Source organism: Cricetulus griseus (assembly GCF_003668045.3).
Source record: "Cricetulus griseus strain 17A/GY chromosome 1 unlocalized genomic scaffold, alternate assembly CriGri-PICRH-1.0 chr1_1, whole genome shotgun sequence".
Lineage (NCBI taxonomy): Eukaryota > Metazoa > Chordata > Mammalia > Rodentia > Cricetidae > Cricetulus > Cricetulus griseus.
Genome location: NW_023276807.1, coordinates 94,335,507 through 94,363,039, shown reverse-complemented (window position 1 = coordinate 94,363,039; position 27,533 = coordinate 94,335,507). Strand labels below are relative to the sequence as shown.

The 27,533-nt window shown below is 43.6% G+C and overlaps 1 protein-coding gene across 1 annotated transcript in view; it reads left to right on the top strand.

The window, feature by feature from the left end:
* Window positions 1-1,269: 1,269 nt before the first annotated feature.
* The window catches only part of Vwc2 (von Willebrand factor C domain containing 2), a 138,567-nt gene continuing 112,303 nt past the window's right edge, over window positions 1,270-27,533 (top strand). Inside the window, exons 1-2 of the mRNA XM_027388123.2 lie at window positions 1,270-1,962; window positions 27,282-27,411. Of these exons, the coding sequence (XP_027243924.1) occupies window positions 1,270-1,962; window positions 27,282-27,411 (823 nt within the window). The remainder of the gene's footprint in view (window positions 1,963-27,281; window positions 27,412-27,533) is intronic.

Below are 27,533 nucleotides of genomic sequence, written 5' to 3'. Positions count from 1 at the left end.
ACCCCTTCCTACCTCCCAAGTTTTAAATATGGGCGATTCGCCCTGGGCTGAGGTCCACTGGGGTTGGCTGTGAGCCAGGGGCCAGCATGATTAGAGTCCTAATAGAGAAGGCTCAGGCAGAGGGGGCAGACGCACTGGTGCCACTGAGAGGGTGGGTGCTTGGATGAGGCAAATAGAGACTGGCATGTCTGTGCCCAGCGGTGTCTGGGGCTGTAGATTCCTTTGGGCGACAGAAACTTTGAGACCTACGGAGGCTGGAAGACACCCCTCAGTGAAATAATCTTGGCCGGAGTCCTATGCCCTGCATCTCCCACCTTCCCTGTCTGTACTCCTGGGCAGGCATCGCTTCTCCATCACCAAAACCCCTTTGGGTTAAAAGCTATTCCAAGACAGCGCTCACGTCACCCTCCAAATCGCCTAGTGAAGAGCTGGGTACGGGAGGTGGGGGGAGGTGGGTGGCAGGTAGCGGTAAAGGAGCAAAGCCTCAGGAAACCCGGACCTGGTCGACCAGGCATAGGCCAGGTAGTGTCCAGGTTAGAAAAAGGAGGAGACATGTGCTCCCAAGACAGGAGACAGCTCAGAAGTTACGAATGCCTTGTGGGGGTCTTCGGAGTAGCAGTGGGCTTTTTGTTTATTTTGTTTTCGCCAGCTCCCCACCCCTCAGCTCCCTTTCCAAGCGCAAACCCCTTGGGCAAGAAAGGAAGGATTTCTCTTTAATCTGTGCGCCCATTTGTCGGTCTCCAACTCCAATGCGGAATTCTCCATGTAGTAACCTGCGGGAAATGCGGCCAAGACTTAGGGAGGACCCAGCCCAGGTGCCGGAATTTGAGCTTTGAGTGCAAGCCTCGCAGCCCGCACTGGCCCGACTTGCTGCATTTTCCGGGCTCCGAAACCTGCCCGTGACCATCTTCAGCACTAATCTCCACTGCAGGAGACCCCGCGCTCGGTGTTTGTCTTGGACTTCGCTTGCTATATATTCCTGCACATGTGTGATGTCTCAGAAGCCCGTTGTGTACCGACACTGGGCAAACTGCCCCCGCCCCCGGCGTCCTGCTCGTTAATCTAGAGCGATGCGGGAGTCCGGGCGGCGCCGGGCCGGGTGGGGGCCACGGCGGGGCCGAGGTGCGCGCGGGCCACGGAGCTCAGTTGTGCTGCTGTTTTCTCCGCAGGGACGGCGACTCCCGGCTGGCAGCGGCGCGCCCCCGGGCTGTGAATGCGACTCGCTCATCCTCCGCGCTCCCCGCGCCGCCCGCCGGGACGTGGTAGGGGATGCCTAGCTCCTCTGCGATGGCAGTTGGCGCGCTCTCCAGTTCCCTCTTGGTCACCTGCTGCCTGATGGTGGCTCTGTGCAGTCCGAGTATCCCGCTGGAGAAGCTGGCCCAAGCTCCTGAGCAACCCGGCCAAGAGAAACGCGAGCACGCGTCTCGGGACAGCCCCGGGCGGGTGAGCGAGCTCGGGCGCGCAGCGAGGGACGAAGGCAGCAGTGCCCGGGACTGGAAGAGTAAGGGCAGCCGCGCGCTCGCGAGCCGGGAGGCGTGGAGCAAGCAGAAACAGGCCTGGACTGCCCAGGGCGGGAGTGTCAAGGCCGCGGACTGGCAGGTCCGGCCTCGGGGGGACACCCCGCAGGGGGAGCCCCCGGCCGCGGCCCAGGAAGCGATCAGCCTAGAACTCGTGCCCACACCAGAGCTGCCTGAGGAATACGCCTACCCAGACTACCGCGGCAAGGGCTGCGTGGACGAGAGTGGCTTCGTGTATGCAATCGGAGAGAAGTTCGCCCCGGGTCCCTCAGCCTGCCCGTGTCTGTGTACCGAGGAGGGTCCCCTTTGCGCGCAGCCGGAGTGCCCGCGGCTTCACCCGCGCTGCATCCACGTCGACACTAGCCAGTGCTGTCCACAGTGCAAGGAGAGGAAGAACTACTGCGAGTTCCGAGGCAAGACCTACCAGACTTTGGAGGAGTTCGTGGTAAGAGGCAAGCGCCTGCGGGCGACTTGACACTTTCCAGGAAGGGACAGAATGGCTTTGATTGTGTGACAGCCGTCCCCACCCCCTCCCCTGACACACTTTGAAGGGAAGGTTCTCCCTGGTTCTCTGAGATGGGGAGTGGTGGTTTGGGCACCCCTGTAACATGCCCTCTTTTCAGTGCTGCGGTAGTCCTTATAAGACTAGTGTGGCCAGTCCGTATTGAGTGATCTGATATTTGCTGTAAAAGGGTTTCATTAGACTGAAGCCGTGACACCAGGAGAACAGCTGCAAGTTATTGGCTATACTGTCAACACGAATTCATTGCTCCTAATTTAGAAGTAAAGGTCTCAACCTGTTTTCAAACACAGTGTAATTTACCCTGCCACTTGGGACATAGTCTTTAGTAATTGGCTAATTAAGAAAGACCATCATTTACATAAGCTACTCTGCCAGATCTGGTCTCTTAAATATCATAAGAAAACATTTTTTTTTTTGCTTACTAATTGTCAAAACACGGTGAAAAGCAATATCGAGAAGCCCAGTTTCTGGTTTAAAGTGTTTTAATCTGAGAGGAATATAAGGAATTATACTTCTCTTGATCCTCTGTGTTGGGTCCCAGGCTAAGACTTCCTTAGTCTTAGTGCAGTGATTTACTGGGACTGTGTATCCTGCTAGGAGATAGGTGATCTATTTCTGTTTTATGAAGAAGAAGGAACTGAGACAGAGAATGTCTAAATAATGAGTTGAAGGCAGGGAAGCTAACAACATGCAAATTCTTGTACCAGACTAAGCAATTCTACTCTATAACTTAGGCTTTAAGCCTCAGACTCCACTTGAACTCCAGCTCTGGCCTACTGGGACTTAAGTTTGCTTTGAGGTTCTGCCCTGCTTGCATGTGCTGGGCGTGTGCAGGGTATAATGTCTGCTTCTGGGTTAGGAACCTTTGAAATGTACTTCGGACTACATTTACAAACAACCCCATTTCCACCTATGGTTTGTCTGACCCTGGCCCTTGACTTAATTAACATGCCAAAGGCATCCCTCTTGCCCACCCCCTCCCCACAGCAGAGGGCATCCTGCTGCAAATCCTAAAGAAGAGGTTGGAAGCCAGGAAGGAAGACTTTCGTAATTGTAATCCCCTGTAAATCTGTTGACTCCTGGACTTCATGTGTGAAAAGCACATTAATGAGGGGGGTGGATTCCGGCATGTGGAGCATAGTGACATGTAAAGCCGGGAAGAACTGATCTACAGATAGTGTGTAAACTGTGTTACCAGCTTTGTGATTTAGTCAGGAAATGGGTTTCCATTTGGACTTGGCTGCTATTCAAGTGCATGACTAAAACAAGTCATGCACGTGCCCCCTTTGGATTTCATTTTTGGCCTATATAAGATTAGGGAATCTACTATCTCCAAGGCTCATGGGCAGAGAGTAGCTTCAAATATACCACATTCTTTGGTTTCAGCCCTTTGAGAACTTTAATGAAAATGCCATAGGACCCAAACTCAGAAGATACATTATAGAGTCGAGAATACTATCCTCAAAATGCCCTCCTGTGTGCTGGAGAGGCTTCCAGACAGATCTCTAGATGTTTTGGGTTCCCAGCACAATTCTCTTAAGTGGTTTGTGTTCATAAGATAATCAGGGTCTTATAAAGTCAAAGATAAATAGTTATTTTTAAATTAATAACATTTGCTGCTTGTTCTGTTTATAGAGCTCCATGGCACTTTAGAAGAGCTTTGTGAGGTGAGCTGAAGAATTATTTTACCATAAAAATAGAGCTGAGACACTTCCCAGAGGAGCTATCCCTGCACCTGAAATCACAGATATAGAAGAACTCAAACTTCTGTTTTCATAATTCAATGCGAGTATTAGAAGCAAGGGACCTGTGTTTTCCTTTGGAGGAGGGCAATCTTTTGTTTGATTCCTGCTTGCAAACCCTGGTATTGAATAGAGAGAATGTGTTTGCAAATTCTGGGAGAGGGGGTAATAGTGACAAAAGAAACAGAAAATATTAAGGTTAAATATTAAGGTTAAAAGCATGGGGATTACCTGGATATACCACAGTACCCAACTTTTATGTAGGTGCTGGGAATCCAAACTCTGATCCTCATACTTGCACAGCAAACTAATTGAGTCATGTCCAGCCTGACTTTTCATTCTTAACTTCTAGGCAGTCTTTCCACACGCTAGGATGTCACATGTTTAGATATTACCAAATGGCATAATTTTAAGTACATGCTTTCTCTTACAAAGTTTGTATAAAGATTTTATTCTATGATGCCATGCTTGCTCCTTACCTTTGGTATCAAGTGAATTTCAAGACGTTTGTTTTATTTGATTTGGCTAATAGAAGTCATCTGTGCCAGTGGCTGTTGTTTTTCCACATTGCACAAGGAACCAACACTTGGGTGATGGAGCCTGCAAAGGATCAGGAAAGAACAGTGCAGTCAGCTTCAAGTCTGTGGAGTTTGTGGGTGGCAGTAATGGATATTTACTTTGCAAATGTTAGCACGCTTGCTCTGTGTATTCAGAAGAGACATTATCTGTCCATCGGTCTATTGTATGACATAGGAGAGTGATGCTCAGAGCTGTGAGCTAGAGGTAGTTATGGGGAGAAGGACTTTCTTTCCTGAGGAGATAAGGAGCCCAGCTACAGGCTTCTTTCTGATTCCTGACAGAGGAAATTGCTAGCCCTGCCTGGTGAATATTTGAAGTGAACATCAGATGAAACTCTGGGGCTGCCAGTTGCCAGTAGGTACCCATGATGTGTGTGGGGCATTTGGTTCCTGTAAGCGATCAGCATCTCTTTGGTTCCTGTGATTCCCTGTCCTTTAGCACATTTTACACACCCCTTCTGCTGCAGAGGCTCACTCCTGCCTTTTCTCTCCTTTCTGGATACTTAACCCTTACCAAAACCCCCTCAATTTATGGCTACATAACTGTAGAAGACTTTACTAGTCAACAAAATGCCACAAAGATGATAGTGATGACAAGGATGATGGCCTCACTCCTCCAGGTGGCTATAATCCCATTTGATTCCTGAATGGGAGGGGTGGTTAGTAGTAAAATGTTTTCCGTTGCCTCTTGATTATATATCAAATGTCTTGTTCTTCAGCTTATGGCAGCAGCAGTCATCCAAGATTCCAAGATTAGAACAAGTTTCATCTGCTTTGTGCTTCCTAGGAATATTAGTCGGCTAGGGTTGCCATAACAAGTACAAAATTTAAAAAGATGAAAAAAAATGGTGCCTAAGACATAGAAATGTATTACCTCATGGGCTTAGAGGCTAGAAATTGGAGATGAAGGCATATAGAGGGTTGATTCCATCTGTTTCCTTGGTTTGTAGGGGGCTGTCTTCTCTCTGTGTCTTTATTTGCTTTATCTTCTGAATGTTTATGTTCAAAGTTTCTTTTTCCTTTTTCTTCCTTCTTTGGTGGTCATGAGTGTTATAGTGGGGGTTGAATCCTTAGATCTCCACATGATAAACACTCTAAGCTAAACCTTCCGCCCCAAATTTCTTACCAGGACACTAGTACTGTTGGATTGTCATTCCAATGACGGCATTTTAACTCTGTTTCCTCTCTCAAAGACTAGATATCCAAAGAAGTCAGATCATCAGGTATGAGGGTTGGGACTTAACCATAAAGTTAGAATAAGTTCAGTCCATAGCACATTGTGCCAATGACCAGAGTTGACCTTGTGGCAATGAGATTAAGGGAAAAAACAAGACAAGTGGAGTAGAGAGGGACATATTTACATGAAGTTAAGGAAGACACAGGGAAAGATAATAACTCCAGGCTGACTAACATCAGCTTGACCCATCTAATTGTGTTGGTTTCATTGTGTGAGTGCCACTTTTGGAGTTTTCACATTGCTTCTGTGGCTGCTGCACTCTCAAGTCACAGATAGCTAGAAGGTGACTCTGTTGCTCTGTTAAGTTTTAAACTTGCCCCACTATGATGATTTCCATTTGTTGAAGAAGCTGACTGAATTTGAAATCCATTAGCAAGAAATAATTGTATTTTGATCTATACAAAATTGTTCTTACTGTGGGCATTCTGGTTCTGGGGGACTCATGAAGGCCTAAATGGGAGTCTGTAGCCTTGTTCAGTGTTTTATTTAAGCTGGTGGAACTCATGGGGCTCTTTGAAGTATGACTGTATTTGATAGCTAACACTTCATGTTTCTTTGCTTCTGGTTGTATAGTATAAATTCAAGGTGTTAGCACTGTTATCACAGCAATCAGAAGCTCAATTGGCAATTACTATGTCTTTGGAAAAGAAAATATGAATTATTAGTAGAAATTGCATGATGGACCATCTGTCAGTGCTTAAGAACTATTGAGAAGGAAAGAACTGTGAGGTTTCTGCAAATTGGATGGGGGCTACTAAGTTAAAGCAAGTGTTCTCTCTCTCTCTCTCTCTCTCTCTCTCTCTCTCTCTCTCTGAAAGATTGAGTGTATGGCTTGCTATTAACTGCATCACAAAATTCTCATTTCTAGAATTTCATCAACGAGAAGAATATTTTCACATGAAAATTGAGACAAAAATGTTTGTCTAAATAGATGTCTGTTGCAATTTTGGATATGTGCCAGTAAAACAAAATCAATCATATTTTCAGTCTAATGGTGTTTATATTCTTTTGGCTGATGTTGCTTAGCAAAAAAACAATGCGATTACTATCTACTGTCACTGAGCAAGTAGTATTTTGTGTGTGTCAGTGAGAATGGCATTTAGATCTACCTACCTATACAAAAGGAACATTTACACAACCTTGGGCACCTGAATGACATTTATGCCTAACAAATAATTGTGTTCATTTACCTAAACATTTTTTATGTGAATTTATGACATTTTGGACTCAAAATAACATAAATGTCTATATCTTTAAAATTATGAACTATTGAATCATAATGAAATACAAACATTTAATCCTAGGCATTCCACAAGAGCAAAGGGCAATGATTCAGTCAATCACAGAACATTAGGTCTCAAGATGTAGGCAGGACCTTGGAGAAGACCATAACTACCTGAGGCCCAATCAAATCCAGCTGGAGGTTTTCCAGTGGTTAGCTCATGTCTATGACATTGATTTATCTACAGCCAGTATCGAACAAGTCAATGTGCAGCTCTTTGGTTCCTGTGGAAATAGAATGGTTCTTAGATGGCAACTGTGGAGGGACAGGTTTAGCACACTGTGTCTTAGAAGCCATTTGATTCCTCACATGGCCTCCTCTCTGCTTAGCAGCTGCTGTTTCTATAGGCTCTGGTCCTGAAGTTTCACCTTATTCAGTGCCTTATAGCCAATTGTCCTCTGAAGGAGTCCTAGGGTCCTTGGATCCCTGGCCATTAGGTCCCTCCCTCTATATTTGTGGGCACAGAGTTCATAGATTGTGAACATTCTGTTGTGAGTCTCTGTCTGCTACATCCTGTGTCCTGGGACATTTTCAAGGCTGTCTTATCTTCTGCAAGGTAAAGCAGACAGTACCCTGAACATCTCTTACCATCAGAAGGAATGAAGTGACTGAGAACAGGTTGCATTCTTTGAAGCTTTGAAAAGACTTGAGGAAAATCCTACTCTCAACACCTGTGTGGATGTTCAGATGAGTTCTGCTGCAAAGAATTGAGTGTGGCTATGCTATTGAGTGGCTTTGCACTGTGTGGCTTTGCACTCCCGGGGCCTCCACCTGAGGATAACACTCATCAAGGACTGATTTGTGGAGCTGTGTTTGAAGCATTTTTATCTAGATAAAAATCTCCGTATTTGATATATTCCAATATAAAATCATCCCTTGCATTTACTTCCTCAAAATATTTTGATTACTATGTGCCAAGTATCAGGATAGATCTTGGAGACACAGTGAGAAGCAAATGAGTTGCCTCTAGTTGACAAGCAGGGCCTCTGTAGTACAACGTGTCCAGAGGGTCTTGGTGTGGAACACTGATTGGACAGGAGGAAGCCACTCTTGATTGTTATTACTTGGAATTAGTAATAATAAACTCAATTCTTGCTGATGACTTATTTTTAAATGATCAGTGGCTTCAGGGCAGAGGTATTAAGGGACAGAAAAAGCTCTTCAAATGTAGCCACCATGAGTTAATGAAGGATAGACTTGCTAGCCAGGCCTGTCTGCTTGGTAAACATCCTTCACAGTATTTTTCTGACCATGTAGCTGGAAGTCCTCCTTGCTGCTCATGCTTTTCCAGGCTGAGATCCTGCCAGCTGGATCTCTCTTCTCATTCTATTTCTGTCAGGCACTGGGGTGCGGCCAGGACATGGGCCGCCTTTCGGATCTACGGAAAGATGATGTCAGGCATCTGCCTGTGGCCTTCTGAGTCTCTCTCACATAATGCCTAGGACAGTAGGGAAGCATGAAGACCAAAATTCAAACTGTTCTGTGGGTACATTTCCAGTTATGACAGAATGATGCTGCATTAAACACAAGGAGGCCATTCCTTTCATGGCAATAAGGGAAGATGGCAAAAATTCTGTGTTTTACAAAATGCACAAAATCCTAGGTATCATACAAAACATATCCATGTTTGTTAGCATTCTACTAAAGTAAGAAAATCAGAGGTTTTCTTGATTTATAGTTTTGGAAGTTATAATCCATTCTCAGTTGGCCCTGGTGTTTTTGGCCAGTGGTGAGGGGCTGTGTACTTCCTGTTGAGACTACTTGGTAGGGTAGAACCAGTAACATCAAGACCCAGGATCAAAAAGAGAGGATTGGCCAAGGTTCTACAATCCCCTTCAAGGACACCCTCTTGGAGGCTATGGATCTATCTGTAGTCTCTAGCAATCTGAGTTCCCACTACCTCCCACTAGTGTTACTTCAGAACTGAGCCTTTAATTTGTAGGTTAAAGGGCACATAAAAGGCCAACCAAAGGAACATCTTTTGAAAGTCATAACTGAGATGGTAAGAAAGTGAAAGACATTGATCCCTAGATGTAGAAATTATAATCTGCACAGCAAAGTCTGCCTTGACATGGTGGATATCTGGAAGCCTCTTTTGGCTCTTCTTAGTTCTCATTGGGCCAGTCTCATGAGCCATGGAGGGAATCAGATCAATATTAGCCTCATAAAGCCAGGGTCTGTCCCTCAAAGAGCCTTAGTACTGCTAGAAGAGAAAGAGACTCAGGATTTCTTTGTCCTAGTTTCTGCACTCATGCCCTCTTGTAAGTGTGAAAGTGAGTTCATTTTTCCCCAAGAGGTGTGAAAAATACAAGCTTTCCTGCTTTCCTCAAGTTAACTGCTTAAAAAGAGACCAAAGCTACTTAACCTAAACAAGCACACAGAGGGAATGCACCTTTTACCTAGGCTACTAAACCACCACAGAGAGCACTCCAAGCAATGTGAATGATCTCCAAATAAAATCTTAACTAGAGGAAAACTGGGACTTACCAGTGGGAGTCAATCAAGAGCAAAGCTGTTGAACCTCTCTGAGATTCTGGAATGGGAAATGAGTACATTTAATATGAATCAAGAAATGAATGCTGAAACTAAAATCAAGTAGGAGATAGAAACATACTCCAACTACTTGTTATCCTTAAAAAAATAAAAGAATCATGTGTGACCTGCATTAATGAAGTAATGCCAAAATAGGAGTCATGTCCATGAGTGAGTGGGTTTAGCAGAAGTTGCAATTGTTAATCTTCATTGTTAAATTGACTAGGTTGAGAGTCCCCTAAGGGATATGCTTCTTGGCATGTCAATGAGGGGCTTGCAGAAGGAGGAAAGAGGCCATCCTGACTGTGGGCTGCACTACACAATGGAATAGGGGCCCAGACTGATTAAAAGAAAAAAGGGAGAAATCAAACTTCATACTGCGCGATCATCTCTTTCCAAACTCCTAACTGAGGATGCAATGTTACCATCCATCTCACATCCCAATACCCTGACTTCCCCACCATGATATACTATATACTCCACCTCCAAATAAGCTGTCTTTACATTGCTTTTGTTCATTGTTTTGTGTCAGTAACAGGAAAAGTAGCTAATATAAGACTCGACACTGATGAAGAGTTAATTTAGTGAGTCAGCAAATAAGTCTGAAGAAGCAGACATGTGGCTAGAATAAAGGAATGAGATGTTCTACTGCAGAGAGGAGAAAAGCTAAGGTCTAGTGATTTCTTCCTAGACTGTAGACTGTGGGAGAAATCAGGAGACAGTTCCAAGAGTTTGTCACTGCAGCAACACCAATTTTCTGATTCAGAAAGTAATAATAAGCTGAGCAAAATGGCCTCTGCCTGCAGTCTCAGTTAATGAGTTGTCAGACTACCAGAGGTTTTGAAGGACTTTTCTGGCATCAGATAACAGAAGCTAGAATGGAAACCTACTGTGTGCAAAACAGCTGGACAGCCCACACCCTTGGTGCTTGGTGTTAGATGAGTGGATCCTGCATAGTGCCTGCCTCCCTGGTGGGAGGAAGGAAAAGCCAGAGTGAGCAGGTCTGCCTATGCCTGGGTTGATTTTCCTGCCCTGGAGTTTGAGTTGGGAAATTTAAACAGCAAAACCCTCTAAGTCCAACTTTCAAGTACTCTCAGAAAGGAAATCCAGGGGTCAGTCTCAGCTTTGGGCCAGATCAGGAAATAGGTGGACACATTCAGAGTCCCCCTTCTGCCAAAGCTGCCCTGTGGCAGGCACCACTAGACTCCCCTTGACCACAGCCATTTTTATTGTCCTTTCTGTAATGAAGATTAGAGTACTTCAAAATGATCTTCCTTCTTAGTTGGTTCTCTGTATCTGCCACTGACCCGGCAGTTCTGAAACAGTGCATCCAAGCATACAGATACTCTGCATGCCCAGCTTCCACAACACCCCCTTAGACTTTCTTTCATATTTTGGGTGCCTTTTGCAAAGATCTCTTAGTGTTTTTGGAAGGCTTCAAGTAAAACACATTCAATTTAGTTCCAAGCAAGTGACTGTTCTCATTAATTACTTTTGGTGTGTCAGGAGTTGTGACAGTCACTTTGGAGACACAGCCCCTCCTCCCTGAGACAGTAGAAGAACTGTCTTTAGTTCCCTTGGGTGTGGTCAGTGAGACACATACCTTCTCATGTGGAGCAGGACTGCCCTGAACACTGTTGTACTTAGTTGGTGCCTAGCTATGTCGGGAATGCAGAAATGTAATGAGTGTAAAAAACAAAAGGCTTCTGACAGGGTTGTTCATTCCCTCCGGCTGGAGGAAGGCAGGCGGGTGGCCTGAGGGATAAACTGTGCTCTCATGTCTGGACTTGGACAGATTCTTGCTGTTGGCAGAGCTTCTGGTCTCTAGACTCTCCAGGAAGACAAGAAAATAAGATCATCTTGCCCCTGAATAGTGGGGAAGGAGGAGGGACTCACTTTAATGGTTAGGTCACAGGGACATTGGTTCCAGTATGTCTGCTTGCAAAAGTGGGTCCCTCTGTGGGTGGGTGAGCCCAGAAGGCTCCTTTGCATAGAGATTAAGACCTCAGACAAAGGGGCTGGGTGACCTGGAAACACTGCTGGTACTCTATTCACATATGTATGAATGGCACAGAAGGGGACTTGCTTGGGGCAGAGGTAGGGGGCAGAAGCAGAAGGGAGCTCACAGTGAGCTGGCTCTGAGCTCTAGCACTCAGTAATTGACAGTTGATGCATTTGCATGGTTTTGACATGACAGCTGGACTGGTGGTGTCCACACTGGCTTCCAGAAGAGACACCTTAGAGATATGGGTGTGATCCCTGTGGCCATGATCCTGCCAGCTCTGTTTAAAGGCAAAGAAATGTATGTTTGGGCATTGTCACCATTATCTGTTTAAGATGGCCATTGTTTGCCATCTTAGATGCCATCTCACATTTAAAATGATAAAAGGAAGCAAGGAGCTGTGTTTCATGTGTGTGGTGCATGTGTGTGTGCACGTGTAAAGATATATGCATATCAGTTTCAGCGCATTGAAGTTTTCTTCACTTGGCTAGAGACCCCATCTCTGTTCAGCTAGTTCACTGCTTCATTTTCCTACCTGAATGATCCCTGAGTTGAATTTATGTTCCCTACAGTGGGATCAGCTCACAGGTCTTTTCAAACCCTACTCCTTGGAAGATATTTTATTTTACTCCTTTATATATTCAGTGAATAGTAGACCTTCTGCCTCATTCTCCCAAAAGTACTTAAGTACTTTGGATCTTGAGAATTTTTTGTTTGTTTGTTTTAAAGAAAAGAATGGTTTGGCTTTTAGTGAAAGTTGTGAGAAGGGCTTCTTTCATGCAGTTGGGCTCAAAGTAGCTGATCATATATACGCATCACTTAATGGCTTAATTTGGGAATCTGTGATTGAGTAAACTGTAAGTTATTATTACTCTAGTCCCTAAGGCTGGTGTCTGGGGCCTCTGAGTCTGACTGCTTGTATACAGCCCTGTGGCCCTTGGCATGCTGGGAAGCAAAACTTTCCTGTGTTGATCCTGGTGAATACCAAAAGCCCTTGCCAACCTTAGAATCTTAAAGGCTCAGGATATGGGCAGGAGCCTCCCTAGGTATTACAGAGCCCAGCTGCTGGCCATGTTGAATGGATAATAGGGTGTTACCTTGATGTTTCGTGAAAAATCTCACCCCACCTGTTCTTTGCCATGGCCAGAGAGGAGGCAAGGCTAATCAAAGAGGCATGCTCTTGCCAGCAGTGTGTAGGGGCATGCCAGACATGGCATACTTTGTATCACTGCGTCCATTCTGACTGTGTATCCATCAGTCTGCCTGCACCATGTCTGAACTGTCAGAAGAGGAAGCTGTCTGGCTTTCTTCTATTCCTCTAAATCACTCAGTTCTTTGCTACCAAATAAACGTGCCATGTGAACACCATTGGCATTTTCTACTCTTAACTGCCCTAGCAGACTCCTGTAGGATCTGAAATAATCTGAGGGAATTGTTCCAACAAGCATTTGAGAGACTTTGGCAGATGAGAATCTTACAGAGTTACTGGTTGGTGCTTGAAAAAAAAGCTGTGCTACTTCCCCTCTGTTCCGAGGCTGCTCTGTGAATTTTTGGTGTGGTTCATGGAGTTTTGTTTTTCTTCAACACTCTCAGAAACTGTCAGTTTCTGGGTATGGTTCTTAATTAAGTCCCTTTCTGTGCAAATCAATTCCCTGATGGAGCATGGAGGACAAGGAATAACATAAATGTCTTCTCTGAAGAGCACAGGCAGCCAGGGGGAATGCCCTGCGGCTGTCCACTGCTGCTTGGATTTGAGGATAAAGATCTATTTGTTTCCAATTTGGAAATACCTCTTTCCATAGAAAGGAGACTGAAGCACCAAGAAGGAGCAGAGCTTGCCTATGCTAGACCTGTTGGATCACTGTCCATCAGAAAACAGGGGGTGCCTGGCAGCTTTTCTGTCACCATGGGAACCACCCCATGACTCACACAGATTGTTGCCCCTGGCCAGATTTGGGGGGGACAGTGGGTGAATAGTTTATTAAGCCAATATCAGGGGAGAATGCAGAAGCAGGGTAGAAGTGATGAAAAGGGGACTGTGAGTCCATTCCAAGTGTGTCCTATAGGTGTAAGACATCCAGTAGAGTAATTAGGGCCATTGTAGCCAAGGGTGTGTGTGTGTGTGTGTGTGTGTGTGTGTGTGTGTGTGTGTGTGTGTGTGTGTGTGTGTGTGTTCTGATTCTAGAACAGTGAAGGCTTTTATCTATAGACCGGACCTGACTTGGACATTTGATCAGACCACCGGTATATTTTCTTCACTCTTTCAAAACCAAGTCAAAAGGTATCACTTCTGCTTTTGTCCCATCTCTGAATAATAAAGTTCTACCTTACCAGAAGGTAATGAGATATTCACACAGAAGAGCACTTAGTGACTTTGTAAGCCACATGTTCAGAAAGTGAACTGGACAGTTTTGATAGATTGAGTGACTAGAAAGGACACTTTCGCCACCTGGTGACAAAACTGTGGCAGTGATTTTTGAGGAGCCTTTTGTCCTTCAGAGCCAGTGGGAAAGCCCTTTGCTTTTAGTTCTTGCCTCTAGCAACTTGCTTGGAGTCTGGGCTCATCAGGACAACTGAACAGCAGGGACAGAGGAACACACCAAATGCCCATGTGGGAGCTGGAAGATCATTAGCTTTAGTTTGGGGACACTTACTTTAGCACATGGTTCCTTAAAATCAGAAGATGGTTGGAAATAGTTGTCCTTATTAGTTTTTGTTGAACTTCTATTGGAATGCTCTGGTCTTTGAGGTTGTCAGAAATCCCATTACTAGGGGTAAATACTCAGTGATCCAGTGGTTTTCCCCATGATGACAGGGCCAAGTTTCATTTACCCCAGAGAGGAAGGACTCCAGTAGCATCAGGTTGCTGGGAAGGGTACCCTATCTTTAGCACCTCTCTGACTTCATGCCTGGTTTCTTGGGTGCAGAATCCAGCCAACTGTATGAGGTGCTGAAGGTCCTGTTTTTTCTTGGGAACAGCATCGTGGCTCCCATGTCTGTGAAAGACTGTTGGCCTCTTTTCAGCCCCTGATGGTGTTAGAGCCTTTACTCTTGACAGTTGTCTTGTTCCAGCTCCTTCTAGACCCCTTGTCATCACAGGTCCCTGCTATAGGTGCCTATTCTCTGCCAAAACACCGAATGACTCCAGTACTTGTGAATTTTAGTATTAAAATGGAATCTTTCTCCCACAAGCATCTGATTAGGCTTCTTGTGATGTGTTCAGAAAATCACACTTTCATTCTTTCTGCACTATAGTTCACCCTGCAGACTTTTGACTCCTGGTGTCTAAAGGCTCATCTCCAGAAACACTGCAAATGATCACTTCCTTTCTGGAAGGTTTCTCTCCAGTAATACCTACAAATTAAGCATAATCACCCATTAGTGGTTCTAGGTGGTTTTGCTCTTTGGAAAACTACGTTTGGGGGCTCTCTGTGAAAATACAGGCCTGGACAGACTGGTGAGAAGAAATCTGGGCTTGGCAACATTTCAGAGTTTACCCAGCAATTTATGTATGGGCTTAGCATTGAGTTCAAGCTATTGTAGGCTGAAAATACTTAAGATTTGCATCTGAATTTCTTGTCCCCTAAATAATATAGTCAGACAACTATTCCTAGAAAATTTGGTACAAGTAAGTATTATAGGTCACCTAGAGGTTAGTTTAAATGTGCAGAAGGATGTACATAGACTTCATACAAATATGACTCCATTTTATAGAAAAGACTTGAATATCTGTAGGTTTGGATCCCTATGGTTAAAGAAAAATCCAATATGAATAGTGAGAGAAGACAACACTAGCCTTCTCTAACTGCAGTCTATACCCTATAGCAATTTGTGTTCATTCATGCCTAAGCATATTGTGAGTGATGGTTTAAGCCCATCTTTCAGATGTGGCACAGAAACACAAGTCACCTGTCCTAGTTTGCATAGTCAATTGGGCGGACCTGGGAATGGACCCATTATCAGGCTGTCAATCTTGCTCTTACACTAACATAGATAATTTGTTGTAAATCCATATGTTAGGCACTGTGGTGCTCTGATTGGACCTTGTTTGTTGGATACCTTCCTCCTCGTAGCTTTGGCATATGAAAGCACAGAGGTACACCAAGAAGTGCAACCAGCCTTAGTTTTGCTTCTGAAATCACTGTGCCATCACAATATGGACAAATATGCCACTACTACCCCACCACCTCCACCATTTGGTATTTTGACTCTCTGTCCTGACCCTTACTTGTTCTTGCTTGGGAAAAGCTGGAAAAACATTTTGTCCTTGTTGCCAGAGACCTCCCCACCATCACATTCAGCTTTGAATTTCTCCTTGGACATCTGCGGGAGGCTGATGTAGGGGTTACTGCATTGCCTTTTCCTCTGGTTTCAGGGGCACAAGCACATAGGATTCTTTCACTTGTGTTATCCTTCTGGGATGGTGATGCCAGGGCCCAGAGGAGCCGTACACAAGCTGTGGGACCTAAGTGTCAGTGTCATCCCCACCCCTAGAGAACTGGATTATTTGCTCCTAGAGACTATTTATTTGCTCCTTTTCATGTTTGTTTTAAGACTGGGTATTGCTATATAGCCCAGGCTAGCTTGGAACCTGCAGTTAACCTGTTTCAGTCTTCTGAGTGCTGGCATGACAGATGTGCTCCATCTGCCCAGTTTGTGAGGCATGTTTAATTCAGTACCCTGTGGTAAAGATCATGCAGACCCCCTGGTAAGGGCCAGCAGAGCAGCATGGAATGCCCTTAGCACTCTCTTCATTGTGTTTGCACCTCATGGAAGTGATGTAGCCCATAGAAATAATACCACCACGAGGTGGTTACTGGTGGGGGTTATGAGTGGATTTAGGGGTATTTCCTAGCATATAGTAAATGTATTTTAATGTTTTTACATAAAACAAGTGTATTTTTAAAAGATCACATATAAAATAAACCAACAAGCATAATCAGTGGGTAGATGTGTAGGTACCTCATGATTCTCTCATGTGCTGTATTTTACTGTATTTGTTTCTGATCCCCACTTTCTAACAAGATGGAAGGATACAGATAAACCTCTCTCCCCATCCTTTCCTGGTCCTTCCTCTCCCTTCACTGCCACAAGAAGATAGGTAAATTAGCCTCCTGTGTTGACTTTCTCATTTTCTCTATGAGCACACACCTATGAACCATGCCTTTTGTTGCATGAGCATGCAAGGTATAGTGTTTCTATGCACATGTCATGAGATGCCAAGACTTTTGTGACTTGCTTTGTTCCTGGTAGTGTTTTTGAGATTCACATATTTGTTTTCTGTATGATTATTCCTATGTTTTTTCTGTGTCCCATATTCCTCATGATTATTGTGACAGGGGCTTATCGGATCTCTTGCCAACAGGCAGTTGTCTCTCAGTTCTATTTAATCAACTGCTGAGGTTCTCATTCTCAGCTTAGCTGATGCCACAAGGTCAGCATCTTGGGCTTGGATGTTAACCCAGGTGGAAGCCTATGCTTTTCCAAAGCCTATCTATTGGGTAGATCCTGCAAGCTTATGAAAGGAGGTCCCAAATTCCCTCATCCTGTGGGCAAGCTGGCAGCTAGGGAGAACATGTTCAGAGAGTTCCTTGGAGTTAGCTACAGAGTGTCCTTGTTTACCCCCTCCACCAAGAGTTGGGATGGAGGCAGAAGCAAACCCTGAGAGAATTTCTCTCATTTCTCACCCTCCCTGGTTACCGCCTTACAGCATGACCCAAAGCCCTAATTCCCATTTGCAAGTCAGAAAAGATAAGAATTCTTGTTCATTCAAACTTGCTATTTTCTACATTCTCACCATGTGAGTGTAGTGCCCAAGGATATGTTCTCATTTGGTTTGAACTTCCCAGATTTTTGATCAGATGGCATATTCTTTCATACATCAATTAACCATTTAGACTGTCTTTGCCATGCCTTCAGTTTTGATTGTTTTTTCTTTTCAATTTGTAAAAATAATTCACAATTGATTTATAGAATTTCTTGCACACTCTAGTTACTAGTACTTGTATGTAGTTCCATCATGATTTGTGTCAGCTACAATAACTGCCATTTATTAAGCCTTGTGTGTCTTCCTTCATTTCATCTCCTATAGATATTCAAATGAACTAAATACTACTATTCTATTATTCAGTATTTGTCACTATAACAGAATACCCAAGGCAATGTACTTATAAAGAGGAAATGAGTTGTCTATGGCCATACAAACCTGATTCACCCAAACTTATCTGATCTCAGAAGCTAAGCAGGGTCGGGCCTGGTTAGTACTCGGATGAGAAGAGAAGAGAAGAGAAGAGAAGAGAAGAGAAGAGAAGAGAAGAGAAGAGAAGAGAAGAGAAGAGAAGAGAAGAGTTCTTTCAGCTTACACCTTTGGAGGTTTCAGCCAGTGATGCTGAGATAAGGTGTCCCATAATCACATGAGCAGGGGACAGAGAGCAAACCTACTTACTTCAGGGCCAGGAAGTAAATGAGAGTGAGGAAGAGACTATTGTTCCATATGTCTCAAATGGTCCCAAGGCTATCCACTAGACCTACTTCCAAAAGTCCATCAACTCCTAATAGTGCCACCCTGTGATAAACCTCCAATACCGTAGCAATTGAGTTTTTCAGTTCATGGTAATGGGCACAGAGGCAAAGAAATGATAAAAACAAATGTGAGGTTGGCTGCACTGTCTTTAACCCTTGTAATGACATATGTGAATTCAGAAGGGCAGGTAAATGGAATTGAATGCATTGTCGCTGGCTAGTGTAGACCCACGCTGATCTTGTATTACTGTGCAAGGACCATGAGCAGAGGATGTCCATCACCACAGAGCTCATGCCCCAGTGTGTCTGTATCTCCTCCCTTTCTGCATGCTGACTCTGACACAATACTCTATTGTGTATTTCCATTATAGTTATATTCATCCAGCCTAGCATTTGCAAAATTCTTTGTATATGGGTCTGTGTCTAAACGTTGTCCTCTTGTTCATATGGTCTCCTCTGTGCCACAGTCAACAATCCTCTCTACAGTACTTAGCTGTATCCTAGTTTATTCTATATGCAGTCATTGAACCAGTAGAGAAAGAAAGCTTTGTTGTTGAAACTCTCAGTTTACACAAATCTCAATTAGCACTTTACATTTTCTTAGGTCCCCACCCTCTCTCCTTTATATCTCTTCTTCCTACCCAGGCAAACATTTTGGCTTTTGTGTTACTTTGCATGTATCCCCGAGTAACAGGATTCTCAAAGATGCCTGTTGTAATGTCTGTGACAAGTTTTTCAGTGGTTGGTGGACAAATGTACAGTTTGTTGGTGCAGGTTTCTTTGCGCTGTGGTGTCCCACTTAGATCTAGCCTCCCCGCTTTGTGCAGAATACAGTTCACACCTTAGACTTTCCATTTTGAAAAATAGACTAATTATGCCAGTAGCAAAGTATGAATTTTTGCTTATTCATTATAAAATATATCTGATTAAAGAAGACATTGACAGAAATAGTGGAGGGTTAGACTGGAAGAGAGGAGTAACTGGTGCTGTGGGTTCTGACAATGTTCAGAATTAGAAACAATCTTGATCACAGACTTCATATTTATCTGCTTAATACTCTGTACCATTTTACACAGTTTCAGACCTCAATTTTAAAAGTCACCACTTTAGGGACCAATGGAATAAAGAGGGTACAGATGCTTGCCTTGCCCCATGATCCTGGTGACCTGAGTTCAATTCTCAAGACCCACTTTGTGGAAGAACCAACTCCTCTAAATTGTCCCCTTACCTCCACATAAGCATGTGCTAACACACACACACACACACACACACACACACACACACACACACACACACACACACACGCTAATAATAAAATATTTTTAATTACCACGTTAATTAATATCACACTATTACCTGCATGTCCTTGTGTGTTAAATGTCCTGATTCCTCAGGTGTTGTATCTAATACTGGATCATTTTGTATATAATTAGGCAAGCCTTGTAAAACACAGCTTTAAATTTTATAGTTTATGTTTTTCAAAATGCCCTGTGCAGTTTAAATTTGGTTTGGAAGCAGGAGTCCTTCCTTCCCCGTCATTCCTTTGCTTGATTCAGTCAATACATATGGTTTCTTGGGCTTTCATAAATTACTTGCAGCTGGAGAATGCATGAAGAAAGTCAGTTTGTTTAATTTATAGCTTGGGATGCTAAAAGTCCAAGGCTAATCATCCCATTGTCCAGCCTCTGCTGAGGGTCTTATGGTAAAGTCATCACACTGGGGAGGGGGTGAGTTTGACTATGTTCTCTGTGCCTGAAAAAATTCAGGGGATACCAGAACAAAAATAGTTTCAGAGAAGAAGTGATTGGGAAAGAAGGGGAAAGAGTTTTGGTATATCTCTTTGTTTTCATGATGACTTTGTCTTGTGTAATTACAGAGTGAACACTTAGGAGGATGGGAAGACAAATGCATAAACTGATCAAATAAGTGGTGAAGTGGAGCTTCATTTTATTATGAGAAGTTTTGGTGGAGAAAGGTCTAATCTGAAGCCTATTAACTCATACTTCTCTCAACTTAAATAAATCCCATCAACCAAAGCACTGCAATCATTTGGGAAATCAGTCTGGGATTTTCATCCCTCCCATTTGTCTGCTGTTGATTTAGCATCTGCATTTATCATAGAACTGGTCCTTAGGCACCAAAAGGTGCTGACTTTTGCCACAATAGGATTTCATAGTACCTACTCCACAGTTCTATTTTTTTCATTCATTTATTTAGTTCATAAATAAAGTCATGCACAATTATGATACAGAATATAGTATGTTCACAATGGCATGGCTAAATTAAACCAATTAACATGTTATATCACACATATTCATCATTTTTGTTTTGAGAACACTTAAAGTATACTATCTCACAACTTTTAAAATATAGCATATTGTTATCAACCATATTTATCATGCTCTCAGTAGACCTCAAGACTTCAGAGAGTCCATGCCTCTTGTCCAACTGCAGTTTTATATCCTTAAACCAATCATTTCCCCATTGTTAAAAGACCCACATTGAAGCCTAATAGCCACAATTCTGCTCTCTGTTCCCATAAGTTGATCATTTCTAGGTTACACATAAAATTGAAATTGTGTGACATTTGTCTTCCAGTGTGTCACTTATTTTTGGCAAGCATATAACTTTACTACTTACTAAAGATGAAATCAAATTTGCATGCACAGGTGAGCACTCACTGAAACACCTTGGATTCATCACATATTTGAGTTTCTCTCTCTCTCTCTCTCCTCTCTTCTCTATATATATATATATATATATATATATATATATATTGGCAATATGTTATGCATCAATAGCAGCAATAGCATTTCCAGGTTCTGCAGTCCTTTGAACAAAATTGTGTAGACATCCAGCACACTCCATTTTAAAAAAACAAAAACAAAAACAAAAAAACAAACAAACAACAACAACAACAAAAAAGTAAAAAACAAAATCCCAGAAAACAGCGCAGTTCTGTTACTCTTGTGGTACTTGGCACCACTTTTTAATTAGTTTCTCAGTCATCATCTGGGAGGAAACCATTCTGAGCAACATCATTAAAAACAGCTCTGATAAAGCATGGTAACTACTGTGTATTATAAAGCAGGTCCACATATGAGTAAGTACATATCATGTTTGTCTTTTTGTGATTGGGTTACCTCGCTCAGAATGGTTTCTTCGAGTTCCATCCATTTTCCTGCAAATATGAAGATTCCATTGTTTTTTTTCTGCTGAGTAGTACTCCATTGTGTAAATGTACCACAATTTCTCTATCCATTCTTCGGTTGAGGGGCATCTAGGCTGCTTCCAGTTTCTGGCTATTACAAATAATGCTGTATGAACTTGGTTGAACATATGTCCTTGTTATATGAATGTGCTTCTTTTGGGTATATGCCTAGGAGTGGAATTGGTGGATCTTGTGGTAGACTCATTCCCATTTTCTTGAGGAGTCGCCATACTGATTTCCACAGTGGCTGTACAAGTTGGCACTCCCACCAGCAGTGGAGGAGTGTTCCACTTTCTCCTCATCCTCTCCAGCATAAACTGTCATTGGTATTTTTGATTTTAGCCATTCTGACAGGAGTAAGATGGTATCTCAGAGTTGTTTTGATTTGCATTTCCCTGATGACTAAGGATGTTGAACACTTTCTCATGTGTCTTTCAGCCATTTTAGATTCCTCTATTGGGAATTGTCTATTTAGTTCTATACCCCACTTTTTTAATTGGGTTGTTTGGTATTTGGGGGACTAGCTTCTTGAGTTCTTTGTATATTTTGGAGATCAGCCCTCTGTCAGATGTGGAGTTGGTGAATATCTTTTCCCAGTCTGTGGGCTGCCGTTTTGTCTTGCTGACTATCTCCTTTGCCTTACAGAAGCTTCTCAGTTTCAGGGGGTCCCATTTATCAATTGTTGACCTCAGTGTCTGTGCTACTGGTGTAATGTTCAGGAAGCGGTCTCCTGTACCGATTAATTCAAGGGTATTTCCCACTTTGTCTTCTAATCGGTTCAGTGTAGCTGGATTTATGTTGAGATCTTTGATCCATTTTGACTTAAGTTTTGTGCAAGGCAATAGGCTTGGGTCTAACTGCAGTCTTCTACATGTCTGCAAACAGTTATGCCAGCACCATTTGTTGAAGATGTTCTCTTTGTTCTGTAGTATAAATTTGGATTGTTTGTCAAAAATCAGGTGTTCATAGGTGTATGGGGTAATATCAGGGTTTTCAATTCTATTCCATTGGTCTACCAGTCTATTTTTGTGCCAATACCAAGCTGTTTTCAGGGCTATAGCTCTGTAATAGAGCTTGAAATCAAGGATGGTGATGCCTCCAGAAGTTCCTTTATTGTATAGGGATGTTTTGGCTATCCTGGGTCTTTTGTTTCTCCATATAAAGTTGAGAATTGTTCTTTCAAGGTCTGTGAAGAATTGTGTTGGGATTTTGATGGGGATTGCATTGAATCTGTAGATTGCTTTTGGCAAGATTGCCATTTTTACTATGTTGATCCTACCTATCCAAGAGCATGGGAGATCTTTCCATTTTCTGGTATCTTCTTTAATTTCTTTCTTTAGAGACTCAAAATTCTTACGGTACAGGTCTTTCACTTTTTTGGTTAGTGTTAGTCCAATGTATTTTATGTTGTTTGTGGCAATTGTAAAGGGTGATGCTTCTCTGATTTCTTTCTACTCGATAGTTCTTAGTGACAACCTCTGGACAAGGAGTATAATAGAGAGGACTTATTACAACAGGATGGTTGACATACACACAACTCTATATACCAATGCCCCTTTCTTGCAGCATAGAACAGCGTTTGAATTGATTTGAGAAAGGAGCACGGAATTCCTGAGCAGGGAGCAATTCTGGTGTGGTGAGAAAATGCTGTGATGCAAACAGGAATGAGCAGGAGGAAGTATCTGGAAAGATTTCTTGTTTTCCAGGAGGGCATAGTATTGCATGTCTTTGATCCCAACACTCTGCAGACAGAGACAGGTGGGTCTCTGTGCTGGTCTACATAGTGAGTTTCAGGACTGCCAGGGCTACATAGTGAGACCCTGTCTCAGAGACAGAGGGGGAAGGAGAAGAGAAGAGAGGAGAAGAAGGAGACGAGAGGAGAGGAGAGGGGAGCGGAGGGGAAGGGAGGGGAGGAGAGATTTCTTCTTTTCCACAGGAAAGAATTGAGAGACATAGGCAAGATCAGGATTTAAATTTAAGGAGTTTTCTGTAGGCCCCTCTTGTGATATCAGTAATTAGAATTTACAAAGTAACCAAGGCAGAGCTTCATACACAAAGACACCGAATTCCACCCAAGTTCATTAATACAAATTATATACAACTTGCCATCTTGTAGAGTACACATGTTTGAGACTTGATCATCCCTGTGGTGATGGATGGACTCTTGAAGAGGTAGGATCTTTAAGGAAGTGATTAGGTCATGTGGGGATACATAGTTCATGTGTAAGGAACAGTGTTCATTTTTATGGTCTCCATTTTATACATGAAACTAATTTCATGTATTAACTACATTTTCCACTGTCTTAGGGTTTCTATTGTTGTGAAGAGACACCATGACCACATGACCACAGCAACTCTTAGGAATGAAAACATTTAATTGATGGTCTACAATTTAGAGGTTCAGTCCATTATCACCATGATGAGACAAGGCAGCATGCAGGCAGACATGGTGCTGGAGAAGAACCTGAGAGTCTTACATCTTGCAAGCAACAGGAAGTGGTCTCAGTATCACCCTGAGTGAAGCTTGAACAAAAAGACCTCAAAGCCCACCCCCACAATGACACAATTCCTCCAACAAGGCCACAACTACTTCAACAAGGCCACACCCCCTAATAGTGCCACTGTCTTTGGGGACATTATTTGTTTTTAAACCACCACATCCACTTCTACTGAGTCAAAAGATACAGCCTCAGTACTTATTGCATAGACTGCGGCAGCTGTTCATGTGACAGAGACACATGTCATGTATCTACTGAGCGCTGTGAGGGCACCCCAAGTAATGACTGATCTACTTTTTTGGGGTGGTGGGTTGTGAGACAGGGTTTCTCTGTGGCTTTGGAGGCTGTCCTGGAACTTGCTCTTGTAGACCACGCTGGTCTCGAACTCACAGAGATCGGCCTGCCCCTGCCTCCTGAGTGCTGGGATTAAAGGTGTGCATCACCAACGCCCGGCCTGATCTACTTTTATTACCATTGAATTACTGTATTTATTTACACTTTGTTGTTCATGCTGTAGTCAGAGTTGTTTTACTGAAAAATTTCTGCTTTGGTTTTAGAGTATGTTTCTTAGATTTCCTCTAACAATGAGCTGCTGCTTGCCAGCATAACACACATGGTAACTAAGAAAGCCACGTGGACAAGGGACAAAGACCAGCAGGGTGAAATTAGAGCTGTTCCAGCAGGGGCTATGTCCAGCTACCCTACTTGTTCATCAGCCCCCCCAACACACACACACAAACACACACACACACACACACACACACACACACACACACACACACACATGCATACATACCTCACCTCAAACACAATCTTATCCTCACCCTTCCAAAAGGTGGCAGAAGAAGTTCACACTTCTGAATTGCAGCTGGAAGTATGGCATGAACAGAGAATGTTTTCATCCCCGTTTCCTGGTTGGGAAAAACCATGCTTTTCTTGTTGATACATGTTAGGATCACTCCTGGTAGGTTGCTGTGCCCCGGGCCGCTGAACAGAGTCAGTTTTAGATGGCCAGTCCGGGTCAGAGCCAGAGGTGCAACAAGATCTAGCCTGAGTCCCTCTGGGTCCCTGTCAGCCTCAAGGGGTTAATTTTTAATGTGCTATGCTAAGATTGAGCCTGGTTACAACTTTCTTGGTTGGCTCATGAGGTCCCATGAACACTATTTTGGTTATTTTTTTATTTCCTTTGTCTTGTTTTATTTTTAAAATTAGCAACATTTCATATGCTCTCAGGGCTATGTAACAGGCCAAGGGACAGAGTTGAGTGATGGCTTACTGGAGGAAAGACCCCAACTCTATCCGTGCTTTGATGGGCACATCTCAGATGGCTCTATAGTCAGCAGAGATTGATTTGGTATGACATTTAAAAGGTGCACAGGTCTGTACAAGTGAAGAGCAGAAGAGTGAAAGCCAAGATAATCGAAGGATAAGTATCACTGAGCTTCACAAATAAGGAGGTAGCATTATTCCTAGGCATGCCTGGTTACCTGGCTGTAGCTTAATCAATGACTAGGAATCAGCACAAGGAGTGGCAAAAGAGACTGACAGTTGGTCACAGAGGAGTACAGAAACTGGATGGTCAGTTGTGTGATTCAGAAGCAAGTATTAGACTGTATTGTCTTGCAGAAGATAGGAACATGAACACTCTACAGGCAGTTCTGAAGTGAGGCTGGGTCCTGGACAAGGTGGGCACCCCATTAATAAACAGGAAAGACTGGTATCTTAGGAACTAGGGGCCTGTGACCTGCTGAAGAACTCTTTCCCAGGTGTTACCAGAAGAGCACCTCGGGGAACCAACAGAGACTTGAAACTCCCTCTCACCACCCTCTCTTTGTAGGAGCTGGGGTGGCCTGAGACTGGGATTGGAGTGAAGGCAGCCCCAGTGCGGGAGCTGATTTTAGGAGATATGGGTAGTAGAGGGGAGTCTGGAGAGGGACACTCATGGTAACCCAGATGGAGTATTAATTCTGGTGTTTGAGAAGTGAACAAATTCCTGTGTAGCTGAGTCAGACTTCTTAATATCTAGTGACAGTAAAACCCACAATCAAAAAGAATAAAGAATAACAAACCATTTTGTATGTCTACAGGTGAACTGTACTCTGCAGCCCTCACATAGGAAGGCTTTAGCTTGGCGTGGAGATAGGGGACTTCATTTCTAGGACAGGTTGAGGCCTCATGTGGAAGGGTGGACTCACCAAAAGGCCACCTGCTTGAATACTGATTCAGTCTGATTTTCAAGTGCATGTTTTGCCTAAGGAATTGACAGAGGGACCATTTTGTCTCCTTTAAATCCATCTCATATTGAGCATCATCTTTTCTTCCTAGAGCAGCTTCCTAAGGATATATGCAAATATGTGACCTTCCTGCCCATTGCTAGCTCTACTGCCCTAAGCTGGGTAGGCCTGTGCTCCCTTGGGGCATCGTGGCTCTGCATCTCTAAGCCATACCATCTGGGCTTCTTGGCTTCTGCCTGAAGTCCTTCCAGTTAAAGGGATCTGACATGCACTTGACTGCTTCCCTTGCAACTCAAGGTCTTTGCTTTTAAAACTCAGAATATTTTCCTCATGTTACTTGCTGTCTACATCTGCTCTTGAGACAGAGATGCAGTGCTCTAACCAGGAAAAACTGAGGAAAACAACAACAACAAAAATTCACATTACAAAATCCCCCACTCTATATTGTGCCAAAAATACTTCTTAAACCTGTGCCTTGATATTGTTGTAAAGTTGGTTTTAAATTGAAAAATAGGACAACATTTTATTCTGGGCTATTGGGAAATATTTAAGTGTCCCCCCTCTCTGTATACATACACAAAAAGACAGAGGACAGACAGACAGACAGACAGACAGACAGACAGACAGACAGACAGACAGACTCATTCAGAGTAGGGAGCACAGAGACAGAGACATACATACAGACAGACCCTAATACCTCTTAAAGTCTTGGTTCCCAGAAGAATATGGTACCACTGATGACATGAAGGAATGACCCTGTGAGGCATTGGAGAGGAGGTAGCATGGAGCTATAGTCAAGAGCCCTCTATGGCATCTCAGCTTGATCCTTTAGGATACCTGGTGAAGGCAAGTTGCCTAATGCCTCCAAGTCTCAGGTTCCTTTCCAGTAGACAGGGCCAACCATTTCAGCAGAGCACTTAGTGTGGCTATAAGACCTCTGGGACATCAAGGTCATGCAGCTCCTGACAAGGGCCTCCTGGCCTCAGAGGACTATGTGAGTGTCTTGTATTTTCCTTTCTCCCTACCTCCCTCCACCCGGTTCTGAGAAATATTAGGAACAGTCCATGCTAGATTAAGTGTAGAGTTGACAGAGCTATGGAAGAGTAAGGCTTTGTTGAGCAAGAAATCAGTAGTAACTTGATTTTTGGAAGCAACAGAAATATTTCTTCAAAGGGATGCTTTCAAAGTAGTCCCTGCCCTGACTGGAGCCCCAGTGAATACCTGCATTTACTCCTCAGGCAACACCAGGAACTTTCATCCACATTTGAAAAAATACTGGGCCCAAGAACTTAAAAATGTTATTCCTAAAACATCAGGACATCTTCATATCTAAAAATAAAGATATGACTTTATAGGACAAGGACTGTGGGAGGTGTGACCCTGATCATGGACTTGTGTCTCAGGTGTCTCCATGTGAGCGGTGTCGCTGTGAAGCCAATGGTGAAGTGCTGTGTACAGTGTCGGCCTGTCCCCAGACGGAATGTGTGGACCCCGTGTACGAGCCTGACCAGTGCTGCCCCATCTGCAAAAACGGTAGGTGGAACACCCATTGGGACAGTGTGACCTGCAGCCCCAGCCATTCTCAGCTTATGTCAGTAAAATATGTGGACATGTATGTTTTCTGTAGACCTGTCCCTGTCCTGCCACATAGACCA